Genomic DNA, 23,122 nt, shown 5'->3' on the forward strand with positions numbered 1-23,122 from the left:
GTGTATATATATGAAAAATTACACTTAGTTACACTTAAGTATATGTTTAAATAAGTAGGGCTCAATGTTTACAACTAAAATCCATGGCTTGTATTAAGAGTTCAAAAACGTAATACTGGGGGAAAGTAAGGGAATAATTTCTTTCTGGATTCTTGCATGCAGGTATATAAGACATGGTAACAATACTCTGTAAAAATCTACAGTGCAGAAGATATACATTATCTTATGTACCTTACAGTTTATCACACCTTATATACCTTGTAGTCTGCCATATAATCCAACAATTGCTATTTCACATTGAATTCCTAAAATGTTTAGTTTGTAAGAATTAACTATAATTTAAGTTGGTTGGTCATACTAGAACTGGGTATTTATGACCAAACTATTTATAGATGTAGTGCTGGAAGTTTAAGACATGTTATGTGTGTGTCTGTAAAAAGAGCTACTAAATCATCTACGAACATGATTTTATTTCTAGCTATGCTCACAGCGAGGGGAATTTCTTTCCCGGTAAGAATCTCCAACTAGCAGAAAGCAGTTGATTAAGGAGCTTCAGGTCTCTTCAGGGAGTCACCTTTCTGAGTAAATTGGAGTCAATGAAACAAATGCTTTATAAGAAGCTTTATAAAATATAAAAACAAAATTTTAAATCCTAAATTGAATGTTCAACTAAGGTATTATTTTAGAAGTCTAAAATTATAAGAAAGAGGTATATAACAAGCTAACAGAAAAATCCTCAGTCTATCCTGAAGTTGTCAAAAAGCTTCACGAAGAGCTTACCGCCTGATTTTGAATCATTATTAGGGATAAATGTTACCTATAAGGAAGGGATAAACTGTTACCAGAGAGCAGTGCTTACCACCTCACCTTCCACTTTTTTTTTTTTTTAATGTGTTTGGGCTCTAAACCTCAAAATAAATACATGAATTTTATTATATAATTTAGATAATATTAAAATAATAAGTGTTTGTTTAAACACACACATACCCCAAGAAAACCAAGTGGTTTCTTTTGGTGGGGTGGAGGGGGAATGCCTACTGGGTGAAATTTGTGGAATTAATCAAGGCTGAAAATTTTAAACAGGAGAAAATCATAAGCATTTAATTTTTCCCAGAGTTTTGTTTTTATTATGCTCATTTGTTTTATTTTTATTTCCAAATTGTATAGAAGTCTCCCTGAGCTATACTTTATTTAAGCAGCATAAGCTCACAGTAGGATAGTTGGATATTTTTTCCTATTTCCACTGAGAAAATCTTTACTTCTTTGATATTTTATGTGAGGGACAGGAAGGGGGAAGCAATTGTACCTTTGAAAGATGTGCTGTCCACAAAAATTTCACTAGCCTGTTTTGGGGGTTAATTAACTCTGAATAGCAGAGTTCTATTATGATATTTAAGAGACGTATCCCAGGGTTGAAATTATTGAAAAGTCAGGAAGAGATCACCAACCTTATTATACATTGTTATTAAGGATAAAATTGCTCTCTGGGGATGCCTGGGTGGCTCAGTGGGTTAAAGCCTCTGCCTTCGGCTCGGGTTGTGATCTAAGGGTCCTGGGATGGAGCCCTGCATCGGGGTTCTCTGCTCAGCGGGGAGCCTGCTTCCCTTCCTCTCTCTCTGCCTACTTGTGATCTCTGTCAAATAAATAAAATCTTTAAAAAAAAAAAATTGCTCTCTGGTAACAGGGGGCAGTGTTTGCCACTTCACTTTCAGCTTTTTTTTCTTTTTTAAGTTTTTGGGCTCTAAACCACAAAATAAAATTACATTATAATTAAAGCAAATTTTGTTCTGCTAGAAAAAATTGTCCCAGATATAAAAAGAGTTGGAAAATTATTGCTTTAATCAATAGAAATTATTCAAACACTGAAAAGACCTACTCTGACCACAAAAAAGAATATAGAAAATATAACTTTGAAATATAAAATATAGTTATTGATATTTCAGCATTTTCAAATATCAAGCATTTGTGTTTGCTATGCAGACATTTTAAATATAGAATTTAATGTTTTGTGATCCTTAGACTCTATAAGTAGCACAACAGATCTTAACTAGAGAACACATTGTAATAGAATTCCAAAAGAATAATCACCATAATTAACAAAGAAGAAAAGCCAAAAAGACCATTCATAGAAAACAGGAAGATGAAATAAATGACATAAAAAGACCTCACTTTAAATATGTGCTCTAAAAAAAATTTTTTTTTTAATATCATGCTGATTCTCAGATGTGGAGTATTTGCACATTGCTGAAAACTGCTTTCACAAAAGGGATGTTTACCACAATATTTCAGCCTGCTGTTACCGATCACTCACAAACTACAAGCAGCAAGTGATGATTACCTCAAGCACAGGGTTTTCTTCTTTTTGTCCAATCTCAGTATGAGAGACAGGCAGCAGCCAAGCACCTTGACTGGTACAAAGTCACAAAAGCATGGGGAGGAGGGAGCTCTCCTGCCACCACATCCTTCCCATGAGGCCTGGGACTCGCTTTACTGCTACAGCCCCACATGCTTGAACGGAGACTTAGCCCTTTCTGCCACTAGAGCGAGGCCGCAAGAATTTCCCAAAAACTCTAGAATCTGAACCCAAGGTAACACTTGGGTATTCTCAATATACAATCCCTCACCAAAGTGTAAGTGTCACCAAATTCATTGGTGCTTACAAGGGTTACAGGCTCTAAGAAAGCAAGGCTCACGGCTGCAAAGCTGTCCTTTTAATTATTGTGACCTTATTGTGAAATTGGAGTAGTTTTCTGCCAAGAGAAACTAATTCCTTTGGAAAAAATAGCAAAGACTCTAAGTCTATAGGAATCCTTGGAAGTTGCAGCAAAATTTATTATTGCTGTGTAGCAAAGTAGTCTTTGCTCCCTGATTTAAAAAATTAGTAATTCATAGTTTTAAACATAAATATAATAATTGATATAAAGATTTTCACTTCGTTTTTAATTTAGTTAAGTGCTTACTAAAAACAAAAACTACTTTTTTTTTTTTAAGATTTTATTTATTTATTTGACAGAGAGAGATCACAAGTAGGCAGAGAGGCAGGCACAGAGAGAGGGGGAAGCAGGCTCCCTGCTGAGCAGCGAGCCCAATGTGGGACTCGATCCCAGGACCCTGGGATCACGACCTGAGCCAAAGGCAGCAGCTTAACCCACTGAGCCACCCAGGCGCCCCACAAAAACTACTTTGGACAAAGTCTTAAGTATGGGCTTGGGACTCCAAATCCCAACTTTGTCTCTTACTTGCTGTGTAAACTTGGGCAAATTATTTACTATCTTTAAGCCATCACTTATTTCATCTATAACATGAGGAGATGTCACATGTGTGACGATGAATAGAGAAAATGCAGATAAAGGTATTGGCATAAAATAGGCACTCATTAAATTGCAGTGATTTTTAAAATATAAAAAAGGTATATTGTTATATGTTATCATTAAGTTATCTCGTATATGCTGCTTAAGACCACAGGAGTTAAAGATGGGTGTTTGAAAAAAGTTTATTTACTTTGTAGCACTTTATGTGCCCACTGGATCACCATAACTGGGGATAAGTGGTGTAATGATCCAGGTGGGGTATTGTGGGGCCGATGGGAGGCAAAAAATTAGACAGAATGACAGCTAGTCTCAAGTACCCAGAAGTACTACTCACCAACTACACCTGGAGATACAATTTGCAACTTGATCCCCAAGTCCTGGTTTTCACACATCACACATGTTGTGAATATTTTCTCTTGGGGGTAATTTCAGACCCGGTATAAACCACTTACAAGAGTTCTGTTCTAGAAATCCTGATTGGAAGAACTGAAATTTAGGAATGAGAAGGCCCTTGTCAAAAATCTTTTACTGTGGGCTACTTACCGGTGCTATGGTAGTGACTTTATAAATATGTGTGTTTATACATACCTCAGAGGATGGTGAAAAGTCTAAGTTAATATAAATCAATATATCTTGCCAGAAAAAAAAAATCAGTGTAGGAAGACTTCTAATTACTTTGCAGAAGAAATATTTTTTTAAACAAATGAGAAAAGCGTATTATGAAAACTGTAATTTTGGTTTATTTATTCTACCTATATGATATAGATTATACAGCTAAATATGGGAGACCTACGGAGATTAACAAGTCTAAAAAGAAAACTTCAAATCCCAAATACAGTGCCTATATTCACTTGATGGGCTATGATCGGGGCAAAAATAAACTCAAACCCCTGAATATACAAAGTTTATTATCTTACACTTAAATAATTAAACTAAGTGATACACTTTCCAAGTACCTTTGTTGCTTAAGTCTGCAATTCAACATTTTTATTTTTATAATGACTATGATAATAGTGGTATCAATGGACTTAAAGCATACAAAATAGTTTTAATATTTCTCTTAGATTAGCAGCATTATTTTTCAAGCATATCTCCAGTATATTTTTAAGTATATCTCTAATTACAAAATGAACTTTTAAAAAAGTTTTATGAGGCAGTCTACACTGATTCAAAAACTTTTTAGGGGGCAGGGAGAGAAGCTAATACATTTTTTTGCAATTATATGTTTTCCTCTAAATAAATTCATAGTCTTATATAGTATTCATATATTATAAATAATACTTTTCCTAAGCAAGTGAATTCAAATATTAATCTTAAATTACTTAAATTTAAATTATTTAAATTTAAATTTAAATAAAGATTAAATTATTTAATCTTAAAATTCAATTTTAAGAGAAATAATACCATTTGAACATATCCTTTAAAGATAAAAACAATCGAATAGGACAGGGTCACTGGAAAATGTGGAGGCTTCACTTTGTTAATGCAAAGGTAAAGCTAACACATTACTGAAAATAAATGGTGTGGCAATGCCCACATTTATTTTCAAAATAAAAAAGTCATTTATTCTGTCACTATATTTTCTTCCAATGACTTTCCATATAATGTCATATGCTAAGTGATAAATGCAGACGTACTCTTTTTAAAGTGACAGATGTTTCAAAGTGAACAAGAGTTTCTCAACCTACTATCACTGAAAACTGTATTTTAATGGTATAGAGGACTGAACTGTTTGGGTTTTCTGTAAGGTATTTACATTTTAACTTGATAAATAGGAATGATGTTATCCTTATATGCAGGGCAAAACTCTTTGCAAAGTAACTTTCATTTTTCTCTGTACACTGTTTTACATAACTTTTGCTTTCCTAATGTTTGTCACATAAGTAGACTGGAACAGTTTCAAGTCTATCCCATCATGAAAATATCAAGGTCCCCAATTCCAAATACCATAATATGAGGCAAAATAAGCTATACAAACTGATATTAGTATATCACTGATATAGCCACAAATGTTCTTTCTAACATGAGATGTATAATAACCTACAATTCCAAGTGTGAAATATTTTTTGCTTTTTTTTTTTTTTTTTTTGCTTACGCACCTCAGGGACTGAAACTCCTGAAGTGGGCAGATTCTGTTGAAAAAGAGAAGTTCATATTAAAGAGGAAAAGAACAAAAGTCAAACTGAAAACAAAGGCCAATGAAGGTTCTTATATCACTATTCTCCTGTGAAATAAGTGGATAAATATAAAACGCATTTCCTTGTCATGTTTATTCTGCTTAATTTCATTAAATACATGAAGAAATATCTTTTCACAAAGTAAGGAATGTTCCAAAACAGAGTGGGTTAGATTGTGAATTACTTATCCAAAATGCAATTTCATCACCCAAAGCAGACTGATCAACATCCTTGGCCAGCTTCACAGACCTCTCTGAAACAACATGGTGGTATTACATTTATATTTTGCAATAAGATCTCATCTCCAAGTTCCATTATCCTTCATAAACCATTCCTACTAATTTGTTAAGTTGCCCAATTACCCGTCCCACTTTTCCATTTTCCAGTCCAACTCTCATTCCTTCCTAAAAATATTCAGTGTCTTTTTGATGGAGACATAGCTTATGGTGTTGGTTTTATTATGTGATTTTTCTGGAAATAAGAAAAAAAATTCCATTAGTATCAGTAAAAGTAAAAATACTATTAAATATGTAGAAAAGTTTTACTTGAGAGTAATTAGAAAAAAAAACAAAAGAGATGAGGTTAAATACACTGAAGCTGGTCTTTGTGAGAGTGCATCTTCAATTATCCACCACCCCTCCTTTTCTGAGTCACAGTGGGAAGCTTTTTTTCTGGCAAGAAACAGAAAAAAAGGTTACCAAATTCCAAAAGTCTATGGGACTCAGAACAAATCTGGAAAATTGTTGACAAATCACACACATAGTACTAGCCAAAGTTTTCCTGTGGTGGGTTGTGTGTGGTGAAGAGAAGTATGAAACCTGAATGTGAAGCTGGGAGTACTTAGACATTTAATGTGTCTCTGAAGAGGAGGGAGTGGTCAGCATTTTCATTTCCTCCCTAGAACTGAGCTATGTGAAGGCGAATCTGAATGGAAGTCCAAGATGGGTCTGAACAATCGGAGAACACAGTTATCTGTGGACTTCCTTATGCCGTATACTGAGATTGATGAATAAGCAGGCAACTTCGCAGCAACTCAGCATAGAAATGGACCAGAAAGATCAAATGCACCCAAAAGTGGATCAGAAAAAGAAGTCTAGGGCAGCCCTAGAGAAAATTAAAGGGTCCAGGAATGCAACTCGATTTTGAAGATATTTTTATAATATAAGTTTAAAAAATGTTGCAGCTGCACATTTTTCATCAAAGGAAGTCATCAAGTCTGGGTGGATGAACTCGGGTTTACTATCCCATGAACAGGAGAACCTTATGGAAGTAATTGCTATTTCTCAGATGGATTGAAAACAGACTTAATGGAACTTTCCTTGAAAGCTTTCTGATTTCAGTAATGCTCTGGACTTCTGAGTCCAAGTCAATCTACATAGCACGTGGGGTAATGGGTGGTGGGAAGAATGTGCTAGCTTCAATCTAGGTCACCTCAAATTTTTTGTCAGCTTTCCTATTTTTCTTTCTCAGCTCTAAGTTCAAACTTAGATCTGAATAAACATTTTAAGACATGAATATTGTTCTTCCAACCTTATTATAATATACAAATGTTTCTTCTCCCTCCAATTCAGTTTAAGCATCTTATTCTATGATGCCTTCTCCTGTCCTACTCCATGAGTCCAGGAAAGTCCAGAGAATCTCAAGCAACCAAACTAGGATGTTCATCAAACTGTCTCCATGGCATGAGTCACAGAGGCCTTTGACTTTGGGAAGAATGAATGCTCACCGTATATACGTCCGTACAGAGCAGTGCAATGGAAAGCCAAGTGATGATTATAGTTGGGAAATGGTTCAGAAAAATAACAAGCATGATGCAAAAATCTCAAATAGATACTGTCCACCTCACCTCAACCACCAAAAAAATCTATAAAAGACATTTTTGACATATTTTTAAGCATTTGAATAAAGACAGGTAATGACTGATACTATGGAATTATTGTTAATATTCCTAGGTATGATAATAGTATGGTAATTGTATAGAAAACTGTCTTTAATCTTGGAAAATGCCTGCTGACCTATTTAGAGATGTAGTGTCATATCTGCAATCTATCTGCAAAAGGTTGAACATAATAAAATATATATTTCTGCATGTATGATGGCAAAATAATAATATAGGCTGGGGATATATTGGATTCATGTGTCCTGATGTCACAAAAAGCAAAAACCATGCCAACTCAGATAATAAAAATCCCTTTTAAGGTATTCTCCCTCCAAAAGAGACTGTAGGATGAAATTAAAGCCTGGCTGGCACTTTGCTACCACCTGTTTGGAGAACTAGTACCATACGGATACTGTTGTCTGTGGGCTTCTTCCTGCTTAAAGTAGTAGGGATACTGGTCATCTACTGAGAATGAATTATGTTGGCAGAGAGATAGCGATATAAGAAAGCAAGGAAATAGTAGAGAGTTTGCCACTACCTCTCTGAGGATGGGAAAGTAGCTGACAAAGAATGAGTAACAGAATCAAGCAAAATTCAGAGCAAGTGGGGCTAGAAGTCATAAATATGTAAGAAAGCCACCAGCTCAGAAAATTTTCTCCAGCAACACTTTGACGTCTGAGAGCAACACTAAAAATTCATTCCAAGAATAGAAGTGATGAAACAATGTATATACAAGCTCACTTACAAACAAGATGTGTAGGCAAAGAGTATATATTAAATGAACATGCCCATCAGTGGCTTACTCTCAAGTTACTATAAGAAAACTATGGTATCTAGGTAAAAGATAAACAAGCAACTCATTAGAGAACAAATTCAGATATTATGTTACTTCAACTATACCTTCTGTATATGATTTTCAAATATCAAGGATGAACAGAGTAAATGTTTTAGTTTTTTGAAAATTATCATGAGTGTGTAATTCTAAATGTAATATATTTTTAATCAGAATTAATACAGGAACTGTGTATTTGTATTTAATCAAATGTGAGGTGTGACTACAGAGGAATGTGATTGATTTTATTTAATCAGTATCACTTTAATATTAAACAGAATACACAGTACAGATAATTAGTTTAAAAGATGCATTTGTCTTCAGGGCACTTATTAAGTTCAACCTAATACCAAAGAATTTTTAAAAATCCTATTACTCTAAAGTATTGAGATCTCTCTTGTCCTCATAGTTTCTAACATGTAATCATTTTAAATTGACAATTTAATCCAAATTGTCATAGGACAAAGAAAAATCTTTGGTGAAGAGATTGTTGGGAGGTTTGAGTTAAAAATATAGAAAGAGCATAATATTCACATTAAAAGGGTCATTAGTTATTTCAAGACTAAAGTAAAATTAACAGAATTATATGCTATACCTATATAGGAATTTTTTTTTGAAAAAATTGCTTTTATGTTTATCATCTCATTTAATCCTCCTCTAAGCCAAGATATTCCACTTCTCAGACTGAGAAACTGAAAATCAGAAAGATCAGATAACCAGCCCAAGAAAATAAAGGTAACGACAGAATCCAAATACAGTACTTCCCTTTCCCAAGCTCCATTTATTCAAACAACCAGTTCAATAAGAATTTTTTTTCTAACTTTTCTATCCATGTCTCTATTTTTTTAAGTGATTTGATAGTATTGCATGGAGCACTGGGTGTGGTACATAAACAATGAATTTTAGAACACTGAAAAAATAAAAATAATCAAATTATCTTAAGACAGTGAACACGGGAAGGATTTAGAGACTACAATATACATCTGTTCTGCCTGAAAAAGGGGCTTGAATATCAATATGGAGTAATTTAACATAATAACTTCTAGTACAGTGGTAACCTGAAGTGGTCAAATAAAGCTATTCTACATAGCTCTTTCCTTATATGCAATTGGATATCCCTGCCATCAGAAAACAAGGGACGGAAAGTAAAGCTAGTTTGGAAAAAGATCGATTGTCTTCCTATTATGGTACCTGTCAGTCGGAAGGAGAGAAGCTGTTCTCTCACACTTGATGATAAAATGTATCAAGGGCATCCCTACCATCTTTACCATAGTGAATAAACACATTTGATTTTGGTGAATTTTACTGTCCCATTCCAGATTCATGATTTGTTTAACCTTTTATGATTTTTCAGGTCCTTAAGTGTGTATACCACACATTTGAACACAATATAAATTTTATTTTATTTTTTTAAAGGTTTTATTTATTCATTTGAGAGAGAGACAGAAAGAGCACAAGCAGGTGAGGCAGAGGGAGAGTAGACTCCCTGCTGAGCTGGGAGCCTGACATGGGGCTTAATCCTAGGAAATGGATAGCATGACCTGAGGCAAAGGCAGACACTTAACCAACTGAACCACCCAGATGCCCCACAAAACAAATTTTAAAAAGGAAGTGAGACTGAAATAATTTTTATGCTACAAGTAATTTTTATTTTTTTAAAAGATTTTATTTATTTATTCGACAGATCACAAGTAGGCAGAGAGGCAGGCAGGGATGGGGGGAGGGGAGCAGGCTCCCCACTGAGCAGAGAGCCGATGCAGGGGCTCGATCCAGGACCCTGAGATCATGACCTAAGCTGAAGGCAGAGGATTAACCCACTGAGCCACCCAGGCACCCCAGCTACAAATAATTTTTATAACCAATGATTATTTCAATGTATGGCAAGTCTTTCAATTAGAAGGATCATTAACTTTTTTTTCAGCAGCACTTTGACATACTTAATTAAAATGTAACTACCAAAAATAAAATATTTTAGAAGAACACATATAGGACACCTGGGTGGCTCAGTCTGTTAAGCATCTGCCTTTGGCTCAGGTCCCAGAGTCCTGGAATCGAGTACTGCTTCTACTGCATCAGGCTCCTTGCTCAGTGGCGAGCCTGCTTCTCCCTCTGTCTGCCGCTCCCCCTGTTTGTGCCCACTCGCGCATACTCACTCTCTCTCTCTCTCTCTCTCTGACAAATAAAGAAAATCTTCAGATGAAGGAAGATACACATAATCTTAATTCAGTGTCCCTTGACGAACCACTTCTCACTTGAGCCAAATTTTTAAGCTTACACCAAGATAAATTTAATGGTAAGAATATTTTTAATTGAGATAATTTCATTACCCTTATAATTTTAATTGTTCACAAGAATGTCTGATCTTATTCTTGTAAATGTGATTGTTTACACATATTTGCAGAGTTTAGTTCAGAAGATTTTGCACAGAAGGGATTGTGAGGCTCCCTCCTTAATGGCTCCCCCAGTATACATGCATGTTTGTGTCTAGAAAGGAAAGACCCTGAGCCTTCAGGGAAAGTACACCTAGTGTAATGGATATTTGGAAATCAAGGGGCACCAAATGGTAAATGTATCTTTATGAAGATATCCAAGTTTCAAAGATAGATTTCTACATGTAAAAGCAATCAGCAACAACTAAACCTTTCTAATGTTGTTTTTATTGTTATTGTCTTATGTACTTGACTAGCTAGTGAAATAAAACCATTAGAAATGTTATCCTACTTGGTTAGGACTCATAAAATCATCAGAAGCCCATATGGTTGGTTCTTTAATTTCTTTTTAGCTCTGAACCATAGTAAGAATATGTGCATACATACTGGTAAAATAATTTTGCAAAGACCACCTACCTTGTATGCCCCATTCTCTGATATATTCTATTCTTTTCTCTCTTCACTTCTATTTCTCCTCTAATGGCTATTTTTTTCCCCATTCCTTCTTGAAATGCTGATCTAGATCCCCTAACTGAATTCATGGTTCACCAATTATTGGGGAATGCAGCATGAACACCAAAAATGAGTTTAGAACATGGAATTGGGGTAGGGTGTGTATTGCTTGTGCCACCTGCATGTTGTGTGACTTTAGGTAAATTTCTTCAGTATCTTTCTGCTTCACTTTCCTCACATGTCCAGTGAGCATGATAACAATAGCTACGTTTAGGATTAAAAGGGTATCTAACAAATTTAAGTTTCCAATAAATAGGAACTATTTTATTAACTTTAAAACCTCAAAGATTCCCTTAGCTTTTTCTGCCTGCCTAGAGCTCAGTGAAAAAGGACTAATCACCCTTTCTTCATCTGATACTATGTTTGTTGCATATAAGCAGATGGAACCAATGGAACCAGCAGATTGATTTGTTTATTTATTTATTTTTAATGAAGCATATATGTTAGGACTGTTACAGGAGAGAGAAAGAAGGAAAGATGCGGGAGGGGTGAAAAGAGATCTAAGAGCGAAAACAACACAGGAAAAGGAGAGGGGGACCCGAAGAGGCTAAAAAAAAAAGAAAGAAAGAAAAGAAGAACGAAGTCTTCCTTCTTTGCTATACTCCTCCATCCTCAAATGGACCATGGGCATCAAATGACATCTACCATTTTGAAGATGAGTGTCCTTTCATTCAAATAAAACAATGACACTGAGTAAAGGAAAAATGGAAGCTGATATTTAGAGCATGGCTTTAATGTTTATTTGTTTAAGATTTATTTATTTATTTGAGAGAGAGCGAGTGTGCAGCACTCTCCTGTGAGTGGGGAGAGGGGCAGAGAGAGAGGGAAAGAATCCTCAAGCAGACTTCCTGCTGAGTGCAAAGCCTGACCCAGGACTTGATCATGACCTGAGCTGAAATCAAGAGTTGGCCACTTAACTGACTGAGTTCCCAGGCACCCCATGGCTTTGCATTTGTTTGAAGTTTTGCAAAACCCTTAAATATCAGATTCAACCACCTTCAAAATACATTTCAGGATGAAAGCACATGTCTTACTGACTGTTAATTTGTGTCAGATAATTCTTTAGAACTCTTACTCTACATAATGGTAATTAATACATACCTATGTAAGTACATATGTGTACACATGATTCTGTTTGTGATGTTTGGGACAGGGATCTGAGTGCAGTCGGTGGTTTTAAATAAAACAGACTCTTAAAAAAAAAACCACACCTAATATAATAAATTAATATCTATTGAATTTCATGTGAATAAAATAGATCAGTAATACTTCCTGTTATGACTAGTCTTTTTCTCAACACGATCTCATTCTCAAAATGTATCACTGTGGCTTTCTAAAATACAGAAAAATCACCACAGATAGTGAAAGAATACTGATAATAATATTTAGAGTTAAAGCATTAGGCTGCTAAGTTTTCCTTTTCATCAATCTCGGAAAAGACCTCGAATTAAAAAACAAACAAGTTATAATGAAATTTGTTCTTATCCTTTGCCCCTCTAAATATCCACTGATCTCACACCAAAGCATTTTCTAACTAGGTTAAAGTCCAATTCTGCACTCACATTAGGCTAAGATTCAATTGAGTTAAAATTTTACACTGACTGCCAGTCAACCTTATCATGAACTTTCATTATGTGCATGTAATTAATTGGGTCCAACGAACAATATCAGTACTGAGTTATAGACTCTTTTCCCCCGACCATATAATTAGAATATAATTACCCACAGGATATCAGAATGATGCAAAACCTTTCCTCTAAATGCGCCCTCATTAGGAAACAAGTCTCAATGTACATTTATTCAATCAGTGTGAATTAATTAAAATGTTACTGAAATAAAAGAGGGCAGCAGTAAGGAGTATCTGACATCTATTAAGAGACTATCACTTGAGATCTGCATGCACAGTTTATATTTAAACCCATTTAGCTCAAGTAGGAGCTTGGCCATGTAATGTTACATACATCCAGCATACTAGGAAATCTGAGTAAATGAATCAGTTTGTGTTACTGTTTTTGAAAAGAACATAGTACTCGATGCACACAAAATCTGAAAGGGCCTGAGTAGGATTCTAGAGACACCTTTATTCCCTGATGAGTCCATAAAGATGTTATGATTATGTAGTGGTGGACAGAAATCATGTGTAACTCCAAGTATCCAGAAAAAGAGCTGTTCATCCCACACTTTTCTACTACAAATCTAGCATAATTGTTTTGATATGGCTTAGGAGATGATGGTCAGAAAACCTAGACTTACCAAAGAACTAATTTTTTTTAATAAAGAAAATAACTTTCCATTATTTAAGGTAGCTCAAGGTATTTCAATAGCGTATTTCCTTTAAGCAGAACATTCACATGCACCTAAGACTATATTCTTTTTAAGAGGAGCCATAATATAACATATTCAGATTATATAAAACATGGGAAAAACAGTAATTGCATAAAGAAGCCAAAGGACATAACTGCATATCCCACAAGAAGCTGATTCATGCAAGAACATTCTTCTTAATTCTTGGTTTCTCTAGTAACCGGCATACTGTCATATGCAATAGAAGATTACTGAATAAGCTAACAAATCAATAACCCTAATACAAAGGAATACTCACCAGTATTAAAGAATAGTTATCACGAACAGTTAGCAAAAACTTTAAAAAGCTACATGTAATATTTAAAGTACGATATACAGAGATCTTCAAGCTTTCTACGTTATCACATAATTACTCTCAGTTTTAGCTTCAGAAGTAGTTTCTGTAAAACTTTGTTCTGATAATCAATATCTGGCATTCATTCTTACATATAAACAAGCGCCACTTTAAAATGGAAATACCCATGAGCACTAAGATAAATAAGGCTATTTACAGATTACTCCTTTTCGTATGCTCTTTAGGAACAAACTCTAATCAGTTCTTATTATTACTTTTAAAAATATATATTAACTCCATAAGACCATACATATTTTTAAGTATTCTGATGCATGGTATATTTACAAAACAGTATAATGTTCTAGTCAGGTAGTAGACTGGTTTTGGTAGAGACCAACATATGAAAGAAATAATGAACTCACTCTAAGTAAGAAGGAGATTGTCTCACACAGGCCTGCTTTATTTTTAACATAAAAACTTCTGTAGAATTTCAGTGACAAAGACATGCCGCTCCTATGATTTCTTCCTGAAAATGCTGTTATTTGAGTAACATTGAGTAATCACCACATTAAAAAAAAATCTTACTAATAGAATAGGAACAATTTTAAAGTTCCATTTCGTAGTAAACATCAATTTTCATTTTCTGAGCTGAGAATGAATATTTATTATATTTTACATGGACTACTGTATTGCTTCAACTGTATTTTTAAAAATCAGATTTTAAATGTAATTTGACATCCAGAGAAAAATGTCTTGATTCTCCTCAGAATTCTGAAATGTTCCCTTTAAACTCTCTGCCTGCAATGCCACTTTATTTTAAATATTAGGCATTTCACAGTACCATCTATTGGATATTTTACATAACTACAATAACATAACAATCACAAGTTTTCTGAAATTTAGTAATAATTACAAAATACTTCAAGTGCCACTCCAGAAACTAAACATAATACTCATTAGACATCTACTAATATTACCTCATCTTCACATACTTTAAACTGAATTTTATTAGCTTGTAACAGTAAGATCTAATTACCATGTGTTATGAATGATTTCTAAGAATAAGCTTCCCTGCCACATACCCATTTTAATATGTTATTGGATATTTATGTCACTATCGGATGTATTTTCTTCTCGACTCAAGAGAAATTGAAAACTGATGGGGATAAAAACAGACAACTGATTGTTATTCATTAATTCAGTCAATATTTGTTGCTCATCTACTATTTGTCACAATGAATTAGGTGCTAGAGATAAAGAGAGCTACCCTTTCATGTGAGCAATGAGAGTGATGGCAGGGGGGTCAGTGAGCACAGGGAACAGCTTCACAGGAAACAACTCAAGTTCAGCTCCTGGTGTGACCTTGAGGCCTCTGTGGGACATCCAAGAGGAAATTCACAAGGTGAAGCTGAGTATTTGGATCTTGACAAGTCAGAGAGAACAAACTTACACAGACATATTCAAAAGTGGTAGCTGAGGGCACCTGAGTGACTCAGTGGGTTAAGCCTCTGCCTTCGGCTCAGGTCATGATCTCAGGGTCCTGAGACTGAGCCCCATATCGGGCTCACTTCTCGGTGGAGAGTCTGCTTCCCCCTTTCTCTCTGCCTGCCACTCTGCCTACTTGTGGTCTCTCTCTCTCTGTCAAATAAATAAATAAAATCTTTAAAAAAAGGGGGGGGGTAGCTGGAGTCATGGAATTGGATGAGATAATCTACAGTGAGCGTAATGGCATAAGTATATAGTTAAAAATGGAAACATAATTAAGAGAATAGAAGGAGGGCTAGGGGGGCGCCTGGGTGGCTCAGTGGATTAAGCTGCTGCCTTCGGCTCAGGTCATGATCTCCGGGTCCTGGGATCGAGTCCTGCATGGGGCTCTTTGCTCAGCAGGGAGCCTGCTTCCCTCTCTCTCTCTCTGCCTGCCTCTCCATCTACTTGTGATCTCTCTCTGTCAAATAAATTAAAAAAAAAAAAAAAAGAAGGAGGGCTAGGAATTGAGCAATATGGATTGAGTGTGACGAGAGGCAGAATAAAATCGAGTAGAAACGTGTGAGGTGAGTGTCATGATACAAGAACAGAGCATCTAAAATACTGTCAATGCTGCAGGGGATTCAAAAAAGAGGATTCTTGGAAAGGGGGTCTAGTGGATGTTTTTGGTACCCCAACGCAGATTCTTTGTCACCTAGCCAGAGAACCTATTCCCAACTGCTATGAATGTAGACTGTTGAGAATTCCTAATTGTCACATTTTCTGAAGTTATCCTTTACTCCAGGAGCAGGCTGTCTGAGGAGCAAGCACTTCTTATCCTGGAGGAAGCCACAGCTAATGAATAACTGATCTGAGTTAGAAAAAGCCAACCCCTTGTCTTAAGTTAAGAACAGCCTTATGGTATGATTTTATGCCAGAGCTCTCAGGGCTCAGGCCAAGGTTTACTCTCTTCTTATAACCACTTTCTTGCACAAAGTCCCCTTCTTCTCCTCCTTCCTCCATCCCTTACAGATGGTTTTATAAAGAAACATTCCGAATGGATCAGGAAGATGTGGTCCATATACACTATGGAGTATTATGCCTCCATCAGAAAGGATGAATACCCAACTCTTGTAGCAACATGGATGGGACTGGAAGAGATTATGCTGAGTGAAATAAGTCAAGCAGAGAGAATCAATTATCATATGGTTTCACTTATTTGTGGAGCATAATAAATAGCATGGAGGACAAGGGGAGTTAGAGAGGAGAAGGGAGTTGGGGGAAATTGGAAGGGGAGGTGAACCATGAGAGACTATGGACTCTGAAAAACAATCTGAGGGGTTTGAAGCGTCGGGGGGTGGGAGGTTGGGGGAACCAGGTGGTGGGTATTAGAGAGGGCACGGATTGCATGGAGCACTGGGTGTGGTGCAAAAACAATGAATACTGTTATGCTGGAAAGAAAGAAAGAAAGAAAGAAAGAAAGAAAGAAAGAAAGAAAGAAAGAAAGAAAAAGAAAGAAAGAAAGAAAAAGAAAGAAAAAGAGACATTCCTCCCTCTATAAATCACAAACACCCAAGCCCCTGGTTCATGCTCTGCTCCTTGGGAAACCGTCCAAAAAGACCATCACTGGATTTGGGATGAATAGCAAGAATAGTCTTCCACACATTTTATAATCAGGAATGAGAATACTGTGAGTTGAGGTAGAAGGAGGAGGAAAATCTGACACGGTGAGTGTATCTTCACAGCTGCATATAGTTATGGCTACGTTAAGAAGCAGACAAGTTCAGATCCATATACAAATACAGAAAAACAGAAAATAACAGCCATCCTTCTAGTATGAGTTCAAGGGCAGACATATCACTAAGAGTAGAAACAGAGAAGTTCCAGTGCTGGACTCAGATCATGGTGCTATCCAGAGCTACCTATCACAAGCATGTTAAGTGACACTTTATTTGAGGGTTTCAACTGTAAATTAGTGAGTCAATATATTATTACATATTGTGACAAAGGCCACGAAAGGAGAAAAATCGGGAGAAAGAGAAGCAGAAAGTGCTAGAATGAAAAAAAAAAAAAGAAAGAAAGAAAGAAAGAAAGGAAAACTGGAGGGATACAGGCATTGGTGACTCAAGGATGTTGGAGTAATGGTAACCAAATGGAAGAATTCAAGAATATTTGAGGTTGGGGTGAAACAGGAATAATATTATACGGAATAGAATATGGTGTGGTGAGCTGTATTCCTATAAGATGTGGGTTTCCTTAGGCAAGTAAGGCCAACTAGGTCAAAGCTTCTGTGAGCATTAGCAACAGAATTTAAAATGATATATTTTACCACCTAGGCTGGAAGGCAAGGAGTGAGTATGGCAGCCTCAAAAGAATTAAACAATCCTTCTTCTATAGAAAGGGGAAATGCAGGTTGAACTAAGAAAAAAAGATAAAAGAGGGTCAAAAATCACTACATTGTGCATGAAATTGGTGTACAGACCAAATGTTTTAAATGAATCAATTCTTGTTCAGGTTTCACGTTGAAAGTTGAGAATAAAGAAGTTATATTTAATAGTAAAACAGAGAAAAGCATGCATATAAATACTTTATGATCACCGCCACTTCATCTGGAATCATTAAAACCATAGGTTACCTCTGCAAGGTAGAATTTACCCTTAAATGTCTAGTGGTGAAGGGATCTGATTTTAATTGCACTCAAAGTTTAAAAGGTAGAAGACAGAAATGATTTAAAGTATTTATTTCTACTGTAATGCAGTTAGTTCTGGATATTTGCCCTGCCCTAACCCCAATCTTGCTTTGGAGGGCACAAGCAGAAAAATACCAATACAGAGGTTCACATATCTGGGAGCATCTATAAATGCCACACTCCATGGCAATCATGTCTTACTGAGTAGAAAATGTATGATCTCTAACTTGTTTTAATTTTCTTAATTATTGGTAACTTAATTATTGGTAATTTAAATTTCTTAATTATTGGTTAAGTTTTAAAATTATTTTGTAGTTATTTCCATTAATTCTACAAAACAGGGGCGCCTGGGTGGCTCAGTGGGTTAAAGCCTCTGCCTTCGGCTCAGGTCATGATCCCAGGGTCCTGGGATCAAGCCCCGCATCGGGCTGTCTGCTCCGCAGGGAGCCTGCTTCCTCTTCTCTCTCTCTCTGCCTGCCTCTCTGCCTACTTGTGATCTCTGTCTGTCAAGTAAATAAATAAAATCTTTAAAAATAAATAAATAAATAAATAAAATAATTCTACAAAACAAGGGTTTTTTTGTTGTTGTTATAATGCTTATGTTTGCCTTGATTTGTGAGCTTTGGTCTTTTAACATTTTTATTTATTTTTTTCTTTCTTTACCATTTAAACAAATTTTTTGATTGGTCAAGTCTGTCAACATTTTCTTTAATCTTTTCCTTTTAAGAAAAAGATAAAAAGGCAAAAAAAATCATTTTAAAGGGCAAAAATATATCTTTAATCCATGTTTGATTTATTTTGGAATAGGTATAAAGTGGAATTTATCTTAATTTGGTTTCCCATATGGCTATGCAGTGATCTCAACACCACCGATTCCCACTATCCCCCTCTAGATTAAATATATGGCCTCCATCATACACTACATTACTACATATTAGTGTACTATGTTTTAGACTTTCTACTAGGTCCTTATAACTTCTAGAGCCACTATGACATTATTTTGATCACTGTGACTTTAATAAGCATAATTTTAAGGTTTGTCAAAAACAAGTCTTTCCTGGGGCACCTGGGTGGCTCAGATGGTTAAATAGCTGTCTTCAGCTCAAGTCATGATGTCAGGGTCCTAGGATCGAGACTCATATTGGGCTCCCTACTCAGTTTGGAGTCTGCTTCTCCCTCTCTCTCTGCTTCTCTCTCACTTGAGCTTTCTCTCTCTCTAATAAATGAATAAAATCTTTAAAAAAAAAAAAAAGGTCTTCCTTACTATTGCTTATGGCTTTATGAATTTATAATGTATTTGTGCATATTTATTCTTCCAGGCAAACTGTGGAATCATTTTGCCAAGCAAAAAATAAATAAATATTATATGGGAATTGCATTAAATAGATGAGTGAATTTGAAGAAATGTCAGTTCTTTTTAGCATAATTTTATTTTCTTCAGTATACTTAGACTTAAGAAAATATTTTAATTTTTTGTTTAGGGATAGCATCTTTGCACTAAACGAGATTTTCTTAATCCAATCCGTCAAATCACTGAGGCAGTTCTCTTCAGAAGTTGATTCTTCCCTATATAGACACTGGTTTCTTTTTGGTTTCTCCTAAGGTATTTTTTTTTTCTCTATGTCGTTTCTTAACCTTGTAGTTACTCCTTTTAGATCAATATATTATAAAACAGATGTTTCCTTTAGTATTCTTGATCATGTAAAACAATTGCTCTTAATATTTTCTTCTGCTCAATATAATAAATCTTCACATATGGCATCGATGTAACTTCTAACTACTACGCTTCTTTCTTTTTCCTTATGGCAGAATTACTACTATTTTATTTTGGCAACAGGTAGACTTCTTTATACTAAAATGCACTTTGGCCATAAGCCATCCGTCTGCATTGACAGTTATTCTAAAAAAGAGAAACCAAAGGAAATAAACATTACTATGATTATAGATAGCAATATTGTTGAGCTGTTGTGCCCTCTGATACAATTTGGTATGGAAGAAATTAATCTCAGATCTCAGAAACAACAGTAACAACAAAAAGTGTTTCCGCTAAGTGAATGATTTGTTTTTATGTTGTGAAAACTGTCAAGACTGTATTTCCCCTCTTTTCATAAGGCTACTAAGAAACTCAGCGACAAATTTGCAAACTACCTCTGTCAACTTTTTTAGGATATTAGTGACATGAATTTCTAAGTCTAATTTAATTTTGGTATACATTTATTGTGTTAGATTGCTGCATACTTATATAAGCTGCTTTGAATGTTATTGGCAGTAAGCTGTAGAATAACTTAATTCATTAATAGATAATTGCATATCCTCACTTTTGAAACAGGTACATAAAAGACATTCTTTACTTTGCTTCAGCCTGTTTCCTAGATTTTAGCTATCAAATATTTTTATCCTTCTTTAGATAATGCTTATTTTTTTGCCTACATGATTTAGATTTCCATCAGATTTTCAATTAGTTGAACTCCCAGTTTATGTCATATCAGTCTTTCATTTTTACTTTTCCATAAATCATGACAAAATTAACAGACTCCAAGTTTGTTTCCTTAAAAAAATTATTATAATTTGCTCTGGGTACAGCTACATGTTAGGCATAAAATATCAGAGAAATGTGGAAAAACATCTTTGCAGCCCTATTAAAAAAAAAAAGACAACTAAAAATAGTATTTTAGAATCCTAACAATAGAACTCTATCATACTCATTTAGGTAGAAACAAATATAATTTGCCACAATATAATGAATTTTTTCTTCTAGATTAGACCTTATTTGTAAGTATACATATACTATACTACATAGCCTAAGCTACTACAAAGATGGGTTCTTTGGAAACCACTAAAATCAATCTAAGACAATGTAACAGATAAATGGTTCATCTTACAAGTGTAGATGATGGGATCATCACTTAGTGTGCAGGGTCTTTTCCCATTTCTTATCCTATGTACCTTTAAAATATACATACATGAAGACTCTGTCCATCCAAAATGGATGTACACGTATATTATAAACATCCTAGAGCTTTAGTGCTTAAATGTGTTCCTCACTGAAATTTGAGTCAGAAAACCATTGGCAAAAAAAATATAGGAATGTTCAGAATTTAATTCTATATATTTTTAAAATAAATAAATAAAAAGCAGCTATCTTTTTATGAATAATAACTTAAAAATGAGTCCGAGTTAGATTTTCAAAGTATGGAAAAAATTAGATTCTTTTTTGCCTATCATTACTATGATGACAATTATGAATTGATCTATAATGAATATTAATTAAATGAATATTAAGTAATGGCACTGATGAAACATTTATTGAGCACTGACAATGGGTTTTGTCCCCACTCTTTAGACAAAAAAGAAAATTGCACAGGCATAAACCCATGGTACATTACATAAAGAATTTGAAGAAAATAGATGACTTCAGTAACTGTGGTTAAAGGTTAAAGAGGTAAATGCAAAGAAGGGAGAAGCAGCCGAATTGATGTTAAATAAAAACTGAAGCTCACTGCAGCAAGTCACAGCCTTAGCCAACTGTTCACACCTCTCCATTAAACTTCTGGGAGCCCTACAACTAGTATAGGAAGCAAGGTTCCAGAGCATTCAAAATCCAAATTTCAGAATCATGAGGAATTCAAACATCTCCCCCCTCCCCTTACACTGGCTCATGTTTACTATTGAAATGGTCATTATTAAGTGTTCTGGTTACAGTTAAGTGACAGAGAAGACAGAGAGATCCCATAATAGCTGGACTGTGAGGAAAATACATACATACCATGCTTTCTCTCTCTAACAGAACTTTTGACATTGTTGAGGAGTAATGACTTGATAAAACACATCCTTTAAAGGAAAGATTTAATATACCCGAAACTACACTAACTTAATCACCATATCTATAATGCATAATCTAGTAGAATTCTTATAATCGTAGAACAGCAAGCAAGATTGGAAGAAAAGAAGGTAACATAGACATATGGTTCTCCAAGACTGTTATATGTAGAAATGCGTGGACTGGTATTTCAGCAACACCATGTTGTTCAACTTTTCAGTCACAGCAAAGAAGAGAGGTAGTTGGAAAAATATGAATCAAGTCTAAGGGTATGTCTAGAATTCATATTACCCAAATAGCTTTATTTTCCTTTCTCTGAGCAAACGAACTTCATTATTGATTCTCTTGGCATTCTTCTATGTTTATTTAAGATAATATAGACTATTATAAAAAGAATATAAAGTATTTTGGGGAGAAGAGACTGGTCCAAAAGAGGCACTGGTCCAAAAGAGGCACCAAATTGAACATACACTTGATTTTTTATATCACTATCTGCCAATGAATACTATTCTGATAATATGATGTTTGTGTAAACTTAAGATACAATTATCCTCTAAAATAAGTTACTTAAATGTTTCCATTAATAGTTTATGCTAAAACTTTTTTTTGTTTTGTTTTAGGAAACACTCCAAACATTATATTCCTGATTAAGATATGTTTATAGTGCAGAAAGAACTAAAGAACTGTGAAATCTGATTCATGTGTAGAACAAAGTAATACAGTATAAGCAGAAAAAAGGATACTTTGGAATATCAATTAGAGTAACCAGGAAAGGCCATTCTTCATAAAGATGTTCAGTAAGGTATTATATATCATAACAAAATAAATAATTGGAAACATGCTAGACATAAACATTATTTCAACTAAATTATGATATCTTCACTTAATAAGATATTATACAGCCATGAATAGCAATGTTCCATAGTATACAGAAACACACACATTTAATGATATTAGTTTAAGTGTAAAAATAAGGTGTCACATGCTATATCAAGTTTAATTACAAATATGTCTAAATACACATCTAAGAATCAGGAGGAAGTTTTTAAAAGTGCTTCCTTTTATATATTAATAATTATTCTTACATATCTTACTCTAATTTTTAAATTTTTCTCTTAATTTTTATGTTGTTTTTATCAATTTTATTTAATAATAAATGGTTGAAATTTACTTTTTAAATTCCAACATAACACTTAAAATAACCATAATAATAGGTGAGATCATCTGAACACTTGCTATATACTGGGCATACTTCTAGGCAGTTTTCATGAATTAATTCATTTAATTCCATTTTACAAACGGAATACAAACATATGAAATATGAGTAACTTGCCCCATATCACAAAATTAGTGAAAAAATCAGGACTCAA

General features: G+C 34.7%; 1 protein-coding gene across 5 annotated transcripts in view; it reads right to left on the minus strand.

Moving 5' to 3' along the window:
• The window catches only part of LOC111147309 (diacylglycerol kinase beta), a 630,133-nt gene that overhangs the window by 445,431 nt on the left and 161,580 nt on the right, over positions 1–23,122 (minus strand). For 3 of the 5 annotated variants that reach the window (XM_022503290.1, XM_022503289.1, XM_022503288.1), the window contains one exon: positions 5,411–5,443. The exons of the other annotated variants lie outside the window; for them this stretch is intronic. In XM_022503290.1, the coding sequence (XP_022358998.1) occupies positions 5,411–5,443 (33 nt within the window). The remainder of the gene's footprint in view (positions 1–5,410; positions 5,444–23,122) is intronic. 5 annotated transcript variants of the gene reach the window in all.

This window comes from Enhydra lutris, unplaced genomic scaffold, assembly GCF_002288905.1.
Source record: "Enhydra lutris kenyoni isolate GAN:26980312 unplaced genomic scaffold, ASM228890v2 scaffoldscaffold16, whole genome shotgun sequence".
Lineage (NCBI taxonomy): Eukaryota > Metazoa > Chordata > Mammalia > Carnivora > Mustelidae > Enhydra > Enhydra lutris.